Source organism: Mya arenaria, chromosome 4, assembly GCF_026914265.1.
Source record: "Mya arenaria isolate MELC-2E11 chromosome 4, ASM2691426v1".
Taxonomy (NCBI): Eukaryota; Metazoa; Mollusca; class Bivalvia; order Myida; family Myidae; genus Mya; species Mya arenaria.
In genome coordinates, this window is record NC_069125.1 from 7,886,913 (window position 1) to 7,898,447 (window position 11,535).

Sequence of the window (11,535 nt, forward strand, 5' to 3'; positions counted from 1 at the left end):
AACCCTGTTTTAGAGACACTCTGTTCAATAACCCTGTCTTAGAGACACTGGGTTCAATAACCCTGTTTTAGAGACACACGGTTCAATAACCCTGTCTTAGAGACACACGGTTCAATAACCCTGTTTTAGAGACACAGGGTTCAATAACCCTGTTTTAGAGACACTGGGTTCAATAACCCAGTTTTAGAGACACTGGGTTCAATAACCCTGTTTTAGAGACACACGGTTCAATAACCCTGTTTTAGAGACACTGGGTTCAATAACCCTGTTTTAGAGACACTGGGTTCAATAACCCTGTTTTAGAGACACTGGGTTCAATAACCCTGTTTTAGAGACACTGGGTTCAATAACCCTGTTTTAGAGACACTGGGTTCAATAACCCTGTTTTAGAGACACATGGTTCAATAACCCTGTTTTAGAGACACTGGGTTCAACAATGACAAGATAACATTAAGATGCATTAAACATTGTTATCTGTTTGGAACTGTCAGCTAAAGTTTGTTCTCTGGGGGCTTACTTATCTGTAAATACAAGACATCACACTTGTTCAAGCATTCATCATGCAAGCCCATTTAAATGAAGGCTATATTTATATTTTCAGGGGCTCCAACAAAGTGGAAAATGACCTCAACAATGAAAGTTGTTGAGGATGCAACCGGAAAGAAGAGTGGATCAGGATCTGCTAAGTCTTCCCCTGCAGCTTCTAGGGAGAACTCTGGCGAGCGTAGACCGGGCAGGCCACGACTCTCCGATAGTGCTAAATCTCAGGGAAACAGACGAACTCCTAGTAGAGACAGTTCAGAAACTTCTAGCTCCCGTGATTCTTCATTGGAAAGTAAAGGAAAAGATAAAGAGCTTAAAGGTGACAAAACTGATTTCAGTAAAATAGCAGGACTAGTGAATGGTGACACGGATGTTGTTAAAAAACCAAAAGGAAAAAGAGGTAGGCGACCAAAATCATTAGATTTGGCTTCAAAACCTTTGAACTGTGAGGATGAAACATTTAAAAGCCCTCACCCATTGACACCATGTAATTTGGTCATTAAAAGGCGAGTAGGAAGACCAAAAGAAACTCCTCCTACACTGATTGCAGAACCACCTGTTGATGTGGAAATTATTGATGCAAATGAAATGGATGGAAGTTGTCTTGTTCTTCCCAAGAAAAGGATTGGTCGTCCACCAAAGAATTATAAAAGAGGAATACTGGGAAAGAAAAAAATACTTGATACTTCAAAAAAACTTGATGTTGGTAAATATGGACTTAAACACCGAACTCACAAAGGTTTTATGAGGAAAAAGGGACTGAACTCATTATCAAGAATGCGACCTGCAGTTGCGTTTATGGAATACCAAGAAACTGAGGACATGGAAGTAGACACCGAGCAATCACAGAGATCAGGAAATGATGCATCTGGTATAGGTATGAAAAGAAAAGCAGGCAGGCCGCCAGGTTCAAAGAATAAACCTAAAATAGTTCTTAATACCAATCAATTCTCAAGAAGAAAATCACCTGGTAGACCATCAAAAACTCTTCAGAGAAGATCTTTATCTCTTGCTAAAAAAAGTCCTGGAAGACCTCCAGGGTCAAAAAATAAACCTAAATCACCAATAGCAGCAACTGACACTAAACCAAAATCCACTGAACCAGAAATGAGTGTGTTTCGGGAAATGAATAAAAGAAAGTCAATGGATGAAATTAAAATATCCAAAGTGAATATTGATATTGACAATGGGAAAGCATGTAGGAATGAAGTTACTCAAAGTACTGACTCTGCTGAAAGTACAGATGAAAGTTCTATTGACTCTGATGAAAAGGAAAAAAATGTTGTGAAAGATAAAAGTTTTGATGAAAGTGCACTTAGTTCAGGAAAGGACATTATTTCTGAAAATGATTTGGTAATTGATCATAAACAGGAGAAACAGAAGGAAGATGCAAAAGAAGACCCTGAAGCTGTTATACACGACAATCTTGATGAATCTATTGAATCAGTAGTGTACAAAGCTAGGCATGATTTACCGATTGATGACCCTCCATCCTTAAAGTTTCCCTTTTTAAAATCTAGTGGAATACAGTCAATTGCAAAACGGAAAAAAATGAAAGCTATTGAGACAAAACGAAGAAGTGAAATGCTTGCTGCAAATGTGCAAAATGTTGATGCAAAAACAATGACAGTATTGCCACCAAATGATTTGAGGAGAAAATTACAGCACAAACTTCTGAACAAAAAGTTGTTGGAGAAAGCAAAGCAAGATGAACAAATAGTGTCTATTGAAAGTTCTGGAATGCAAGAGAACACAACTGACGTCAGTCTGACAAAAGTAAGCTCTATTGTAATGCAATCAATTCCTGACTCTGGAACTGCTGAAAGTATAATTGCTGTGAGTATAAATGAGTTTGGTGGAAAAGATGAAGTCAAGCCTGATTTTAAGTTAGAAACTGATCTCAATTCAGAAATTGTTGATGAAAAGATAAAAGTGGTAAGTTCTGGTTCTTTAGATACTAGTGAAACAGCAAAGTGTGACACAACTGAAGAGAAAAACATTATGGATATTGAAGTTAGAAAGCCAGGTAGAAAAAGACATATCTCTGTTGAAAGTAAAGATTTGATAAAGCATAGTGATACAGAATCCATTTGTTCAGAACTCAGTTCTATTTCTGTCAGTTCGACAAAAAGGCAGCTTGAAAAACACATTCTTGTTTTGGGGGAAGAAAACATGGAAAGTGATGATAGCGCTATAAGGACAAGGCAAAGATTTGAGATCATCCCTGGCAAGAAAAGAAAGCGCACTTTGAGTGGGGAATTTGATTTATTGGATGAGAAGAGGCTTAGAAAAGTGAAGAAATTAGTTGATTCAGGTATTGCAATGGACAACTTATTTCAGGATAATGAGAGTAACTTGAATGTTAAGAAACAAAACATCAAGAAAAAGGTTTTACCAAAGACCAAGGACATAAATTCAAAAGCATACCCTCCAGGTGAAAGTTTTAAAGAACGCAAATTTAGGTTACGCAGAGAATCGCCATTTTTAACATTTAGAAAAAAACGTAGGAAGAGAAAACCACTGTCACCTGTAGGAAAGAAACTACACAAGGAATCCGCAAAAACAGAACAGAAAGCAAGTCCAAAGCGTAAACATTTGAAGCACTTAATAAACAAGAATGACACTGATTCCTCAAAAGGGGATGTACATAGAAAGAGCCTCTTTGAACAGTTTGATGATGTTGATTTGAACCCTTCATGGTCAGCAACTAGTACAAAGGCTGATGAAGTCAATCGAGTCATAAATGTGGAAGACGTTATGAAGAAATCACCACAAAGGGAGACTGACTTAATGGCTAGAACAATTACAAATAACTGTACTGAGTCAGATGATCATGAAATAGTGAAGGATGTTTTGAAATGTATTGTAACGAGTGTGGTCAAAAGCAGGGAACAATCTCTGATGAATTTGAGCCCCCAGTTGACGAAAATATACTTCAATTTAAATCCAGAACTCACCCCAGTGAAAAATACATTGTCACAACCTGTAAATCAGTCAGACAACACATACGGTGTACCAGAAACAAAACCATTTGATCCAAAGAATGTTTCTATTAAGAGCCGTCTTGACTCAAACAAAATGACAGATTCCAAAAGTGCCTCTATAGAAATGTATACTTCACACAGTAGCAATGAGATCAATAGATCAGACAGTATTCAAACAGACAGTAGTAAAGAAATGTCAGGAATGTCCACACAAACACCTTTCGAAGCGACAGTAGTAGGGCCAGTAAAAGGGGGATTGAAGAAGAGAAGATTATTTAAAAAAAGGAAACCTATGCCACTGCCAATTGCTCAGAAACAAACAGAAACTGTTGTTAAAAAGAAAGTAGGTAGAAAGAAAAAGATTTTGACCACCACTTTACCCGAAAGTCAAACAAATGTATCAGAGGCAAAGGCAGTGAAAATGTCTCGAACAGCAAGGAAAGGCGGTAACTCACGAAAAGCTGAAAAACTGGAAGGTAAAATTCCTAGCACAAAACAATCACCTGATGGTCAAGTTACTAGGAAATTTGAGTTGCGACAAAAGATTTCAAGATCTCCGTTAGATAACATTGCTATGAAACAAAGTCTAGAAGAAAATGAATACATGAAACAAGAACAAGAGAAAGCGTCTAGGAAAGAAGCGAAGCTGAAATCAAAGCAGAAAGCCTTGCAGCAAGAATCTATGGAATATGTAGCTAGTGATGTTGTAAATAGTGATGCAGAAACAGTTATCATGGACAACGATTCTGATACAGAGACACAAGCAACTAGCACAAAAGAGACAGTTGGGGACCAATTAAAGAAATGCAAAAAATGTTCTGTTGTGTTAATTGACTTTATTAAGAAGCTAAACATATCAGCAGATGTTGAAAGCTCAGAAGCAGAAACAAGTGCCTTCGAGGAATCTGTTGATGATGATTCACAAAATGATGAACCAGCTAGTACTTTTGAAAATGAAGTTTTTGAAAAACCAGTCTGTAATGCTGAAAACCAAGTATATGAACAATCATGTAGTAATACTGAAAGTGAAGTTGTTGAAAAGTCAGAGGAGGGTAAACACATTGAAGAATTAAGATTGGTTGATGACAATGAAAGTAATAAAGATAATGCAAGTCATAAAATTGATGGTATTGATGCAAAATGTACAGCAGAAGATGATAATGAAACTAAAGACATAACTCTAGATGTTGGAAAAGTTGAAAGCAAAGTGGAACAGGTTCATGATGAGAATGGATTGATTGAACAAGAATTGAAACAAGTTGCAGACTGTTCAAGTAAAACTGAAAATGAAATTTATGAAACTGTTGATGCTAATCAAAAGGAAGATGACAGTATTGAAGTTAAACAGGATATAAAAACAGCCAAAGATTTACCCTTAAACACTGAAGAAGACTTACCTTTAATTACAGAAAAAATGTCTGAAAAGGTGATTGATATTGCTAAAGAAAAGTCTGAAATCAAGGAAATTGTTGAACAGCAGTTAGATATTGAAGTAGGTAAACACATTACAGACGAACCTGAGACTGAGAAAAAGGTTGAAAATACTTTAGAACTTAAGCCTAGCGTTGTTGAATCAATGATAAAAGAATATCCTCCCAAATCACCAATGGATTTTTCAGAGCAATTAAATTGGGGTTTGCAAACACAACAGACAGCCAGAAAAACTGTTCCACCTTTGAAGATTAAAGTGAAAGATCTGTCCTCAAGAAGAAAGAAGTACATGGTCCAGCCATCACCTGATTCACCTGTTGAGACAGAATCCACTGTTAAACCGTTTAAGGAAAAAAATGAGAAGAAAAAGAAATCCAAGTCTGGAAACAAGTCGGAATCATCTGACTCAGAAAAGCACCATCACCATCACAAGAAACGGACTAAATCTCCTGAAGAGAAGTCTAATGTGAATGATGAAACAAAGGATTCACCAAGTAAGCAAGATCGTGGTGTTAATAAAAGATCACCAGGTAAACAGTCACCGAATAAAAAGGAAGAAAACGAAGTGGAATCACCAAACAAACAATCTCCTAAACCAACTGATGCGTACGAAGCCAATTTCTTGCAGTTTATTCAGCGAAAAGACAAAGATGAAAAGCAAAGCATACCATTTGTTTACGACTCATCCGCTGATAGATCCAAAAATGGAAGATCGTACCATATTAAGAGTCCAGCCCAAAAAAGCGTTGAAAACCAGTCCCCAGATCATCCAGAAGTGGACACATTTCCAGCTGTCTCTTCCACTGAATCTCTCACAACTGTAAGCAATGTACCAGAACAAAGTTCAGATGAATCTACGAAAGAAGAAGTTAGGTATGTTTGCTCTGAATGCAACAATGTTTCCTACACCTGTGAGGAAGAGATCCAGAAACATTACAACGATATTCATCCAAGCGTGGAGTTCATGTATAAACCTCTAGCTGACGACACCACGCAAGAGCGCATGGACACCTCTGAGAACCCAGAGCATGAAAATCCCTCTGTTCAGCTACCAGTACAAAATGAAAGGTATTTTTACATTCAGCATAAAAATATGTTTTGGTCATTTATCTAATCTGAACTCCAAATTACCATAATTGTATTTAGTATATTATAGACTTACTACTGGACATTTCTGTAGTTTTTATATAAATATTAAGACAAACATCAAAATTTCAAAATTATTCTAGTTTGAAAGTCGAAGAAATGTGAATGAGCACATATTTGTTATTAGTCTTATCAATAAGCAATATGTACAGCTGTATTTCAGTTCATTTTAATTCTGTTTTCAGCCACGAAAATGCAGACACAGTTGCAACAACAGAAACCGCCGAAGATGATGATGAATCCGGAGGCCTCAACTTCAAGATCGTTGATGTAGTCAGCTTGAAGGACCAAGAAGACCTCATGATGGATACAGAGCCTGCACCAGCTGTTACTCAACCAGATGCTGTTTCATTCAGCAAGCCCCCACCCCCATACTCGGCAACTCATCGCGTGGCTACTAACATACCAGTTGCATCTGTCGAGCTCAGAGTTCCAAATTTCCCAGTGTCTTTGACAACCCAGGGCATGGCTAGCGTTAACCCCAATGCTGAACTATACAAGCAATTACTTCAACCACGGTTGCCATTGCCGCAACAAAATGCTGCTCAGCTGCAGCAACAAGCTGTTGCAATGTTTGCCGTTTCACAACAGCAGCAACTTCAACTGCAGCAGCATCAACAGAGAGCAACTCCTGTCATGCACCTAAGTACTACATCAAACCAGCAACCATCTTTTCAGCAACCATCTGGAGTAACTCCGAAGACAAGTGCATCTGGAAAGCCTTTCCCGGTTGGAGCCAAAGTTTCAAATACATTCAAATGTGAAAAGTGCAATGTCCATGCACCTTCGTTACCTGCAATGGTTGGCCACCTCCGGACAGCACATAAGGAAATTTCAAGACTGTTTGAGTGTCCTTATTGCAAGAAACTTGAAGCTGAAACAGAAGGTAAAATCATTGACCACATCCGAGTAAACCACCCAACTGATAATCCTAACCCACCAGTAGCTTTGTCGGAGCCGGCAAAGAGGAATTTGAATACAGTTACTGTGAGGCTACCTGAGCACTTTAAACTAGGAGACAAAAACTTGCTTGAGAAGGATATTTACTTGTGTTTAATTTGCAAAATTCACATGCCATCTCTGGAGACAATATATGACCATTTAGAGCAGGAACATTCAGAAGTGTTTGTGTTTGTATGTCCTTTTTGTAAAGAATTCAAATCAAAGACAGAGCAGGGTGTTTGTGTCCACATTCTTCATGTTCACAGACAGAGCACAGCCGATGTCAACATTTCTATTGCCATTGATGGAACAAGGTTCTCAAGAGTACCCTGCTTAATCAGAGAAAAACCAAAGCGCGATAGATCAAAGCAGGGACAGAACCAACAGCAACAACACCAGCAGACAAATGCTGCAACGACTACCCTGAAGCCAAATCTGCCAGCTCAGCCGCCACTGTCATCCCAGCCGCCCCCGCCAGTCCAGCCACCCCAATATGCCATCAGACAACCCATTCCTTTAACAGCTCAGCAACATCTTAAAAATGCCATAATGCGCGCACAGGTTTCGCAGGCACCAGTTTCGTTTCAAAATCATTTTGTCAACGTTCTCAACCAGATGCCACCAAGGTTTATTCAACATCAGGGTCAGCTTTTGCAATTGGGTCAGCTGACCTCTCAGCAACAACAGGTCATGTTTGGACAGGCATTGCAACAACAGGCTTCAACTGCTCCAACAAGCCAGCCATTGAAGATTCACACAAGTATTGCTAGTATGGGAATACCTGGAACCACTGCGGTCTCAAATACGAATCCTTCTATTGTTGGTGCACTTTCAAGCAGTGCTTTTGTTAATCCAACAGTCACTGGGATATCAACACATAGTTTGTCTTCTCAGAGTATTTATCTGTCCACTGGAAGTGTGACGGTATCATCCAACCAACACAGCGTGCCAGCAGTCAGCAGTAACACTTCTACAGCAACAACAGCACCAGTCACTAAACCATCAGCACAACAACAGCCAAGGAAGAAGAAAAACCTGTTGGAGTCGATCAATCAGCTGAAAGCACAAAAAGAAAAAGAGCTTCTGTCTCCTAAATCTGCTGCATCAGTAACTGCACCATCCCACCCCTCACAGCTGTCAAAGCCGACATCTGGTGCTCCTCCTCCTTTGATGAGGGCTCCTCCACCTTTGATTCGCTATGATCAACTTGAGAAACTGGGAGATGCTACTTCTGCTTTGATTTCAAAAATGTCCACAACGCAGTCAAAAAGCAAGGGCAATATTGACGCATTTAATACAACAACTATGCTGAATAGCATACCAAAGCCAATCAACTCGAAACTTTTTGATACCTCAGATTTAGACGCATCCCAAATGAATCAGCATAGACCTGTACTGAATGTTCCACAAATCCCTCGACCAACTATGAGTACAGTTCAGCAAGCATCTAACTTTTCCACTCCAACATTGGATGAAACGCCTGCTGCACCACCAGGAGCATTGGACCTATCAAAAACTTCCCCAAGCCCATCGCCGATACAAACACCGTCTCCTAAGCCATCAACTTCAGGAGTGCCGCAAGAAAATGTAGACATGTTTGAAGTTTTCAATATAAAACCTGAGGCTCTAATACCACAACATCAGAGACCACTGCAAGTATCTGTGCCCAACAGCCAGCACTTTCTTCAGCCAGTTCAGATACTTCCGCAACAGGTGCGACAAAACACTCCTAACACTCTAGCCTACCGACAACAAGCCCCTCAGCTGATAACTACCTCGCAAGTTCCACAGATAATCAACATGCCAATGGGGGCTGTGGTCGGAAACATGGTCATCAGTATTCCACCAGGCTCTCAAGGTGCTCCGAGATTTGTACATATGGCTCCACCAACCTTTTCAGCCTCAGCTAGTTTGATGGGAGCTCCAACGGCTGTTAGCGTCGTGAACCAAAGCCAGGCACAAGCAATGGTGACAAATTCATTGGCAGCCACGATGCCACAGCTAGTTAACATTAATCAGCAGATGTTTAGATGTCCGTATTGCCCAAGAGTTGTTCCTCTTCAGTTTGCACAAGTCCAGCAGCATATTGAAGCCAATCATCCAGGATCTTCAATCATGTTTCTACCTCTGGACACTCAAAACCTTCCAACGATAAAGGCTCCTCTTGTGACTCAATCGAGCAAATGAGTTATTGAGGCCGTTCAAAGAATAATATATAATTAAGCCACACAGTGTTGTTGGCACATTCTTAAGACTGCATTGATTGAAGCGCGTTGGTCTCCATTTTGACAAGATTGGTGTAGATTGGAATTTACTGACAACAACGTACATACAGATAGATACAGAATTTAGATATTATATCCAAATATTTAGTGACGGTTAATTCCAGTTTTTCAGCTTATGGACAGTGCACACTTGCATATAGAAGTGTATTATACACCTGTTTTGACCTGTAACATCATAACATGTAATAGGACTAACGTCAGCAGGCATTCTATAGAATAGCTGCTGTTTGTGCTTTATTTTCTTTGTGTTGAATTTTGTGTTGTGTAAATATTCATGAATTTGTATTTTTTATTGTTGTTTTTTTATGTTTCGACTTTGTTAGATTTAGGTTTATCTAAGTTGTAGGAAATGTACAAAGAAACGTCAGGTCATTTTCATATTTTATTTATTGCATCGTTTTCATTATTTAGAAGTTATATATATATATATGTCCGTCATTGATACATTTTTTTAAGTTAATCAATGTTCTTTGTAACATTACCATAGCATAACTTTATGGACAGACTTGTGAAATTAGACATACATTTCCTTAGAATGTGATCCATACTTATGCAATTCGGTCATCTCGTATTTAGCCTTTTTGGTTAGATTTCCATGAATGTGTTATAAGTAAACTTTGTTTGTTTCTTAATGTATTACCTGAAATTAATGTACATCATTTTAAGCATTCCGTACTGTATATTTAAAATGAAAGACTTATGTATTTAAATTAAATACATGTTCTGTCAATATTAAAAATTTCAACGACTTGCACGGGGGACGTCAGTAGTGTGTACAGCGAAAACGACATATATTATAAAATGTTGATTATTGTTGAATGAATCTTATTTGATTTTGTATATAATAATCATTTATAACGATATTTAAGTACAACATGTGCTGTTGTATACATGTGTATTTTCCATATGATGGATAGTGTTAAATACATTGAAAACGTAGATAATAATTTCGTCACATTTCATTGCCATTTAATATTATTTTCAAATCTAGAAAAATGATCATTTGTATTTAGTTTAGCGTGTCAACGTTTGTTGATATTAGTATCTTTTATATAGCGATGATTTCATGAAAAAAGCATTGTTGATAATCATTAAACAGGGACCATTTTGTAAGAAAACGTAACTGTGTATATTTATATTGTTTAATGCGTCAAACTTCCGTACTTATTCCTCGAAGAACCGTCGTAGTATCTACACCTTTTCTTATATGGAAGTTATGTCGGAGTTTGTATAGACGGAGTGGCGTGCTCGGCTTATGTTTGTGTCACAAGCAAACATATGTTTTTGTTTGTTTAGTTTTACACATTTTAATCGCTATAGTCGCATACTTTTGCAATTACATTATAGATAAAAAAAATAGTTTTGCGGAACAAATACTTTTTTGTAGATAATTAATTTACGTCAGTGTGTTAATGAAATATTTTGATTTATGGGCATTGCTGATTTGTTATTTTTTTTGTTCAATAAATTATTATTATTTTAGAAAAGTGTTTAATCTGATAGGTATTAAGAGGTAAAAACAATTTCAAACACAGCATTATCGAATCAATAAAGTCGCTCTAATATATGAATGTCCTTTTTGTTTCTTGGAAGATAGTTAAGTATTTACATTTTAGTTAATTGTATAGATATAATAAAAAGTCACATCGGGAATTATCTGTACGAGATGTCTTTTTTCATGTCATTTTTTCGCACTACTTCGGTTACATGAGTGATTTTATAATTCTCCAGTGCTTTAGTTCAACGCTGTCTGTAGTTTTTCATATTGAACTTTGTTGAATATTCGTATATTTCTGTATGAGAGTGGTAAGGTGGTTACCAAAAGTTGTTAAAGACATTTGACTGTAAACATGTACATACAGACAATAAAAATTATCAGATGTCAAGTTTTTGTTTTTTCTATATTTTGTAAAATAGTAAATTTCCGCTTTATTATTTTCTCTTATTGTGAATGTTTTTGAAAAAGTCATCGTATAGTCTTATCCTTGGTTCCTTTTTAAACATTGGTTTCGTCGTCGTTTTAAACACTGGCCGTAGCCAATGTACTTGAAACCATTCAATATACTTAGAAAATATTCTTGCAAAGAATTCGGTAAAAATGTGCAATGTGTAGTATATTACAACGAGCTGATATAATTGCTGAACTGCGCCATTATTATTTCTGGTTTCACATTGAAAACGTCATAATGATATACAAGTTAAAT

At 37.5% G+C, this 11,535-nt stretch overlaps 1 protein-coding gene across 3 annotated transcripts in view; it reads left to right on the top strand.

Moving 5' to 3' along the window:
• Window positions 1–11,212, top strand: part of LOC128231234 (uncharacterized) — a 36,085-nt gene extending 24,873 nt beyond the window's left edge. For all 3 annotated transcript variants that reach the window (XM_052943775.1, XM_052943772.1, XM_052943773.1), the window contains exons 3-4: window positions 602–6,026; window positions 6,290–11,212. In XM_052943775.1, the coding sequence (XP_052799735.1) occupies window positions 602–6,026; window positions 6,290–9,233 (8,369 nt within the window). In that variant the 3' untranslated portion in view covers window positions 9,234–11,212. The remainder of the gene's footprint in view (window positions 1–601; window positions 6,027–6,289) is intronic.
• Window positions 11,213–11,535: the final 323 nt, after the last annotated feature.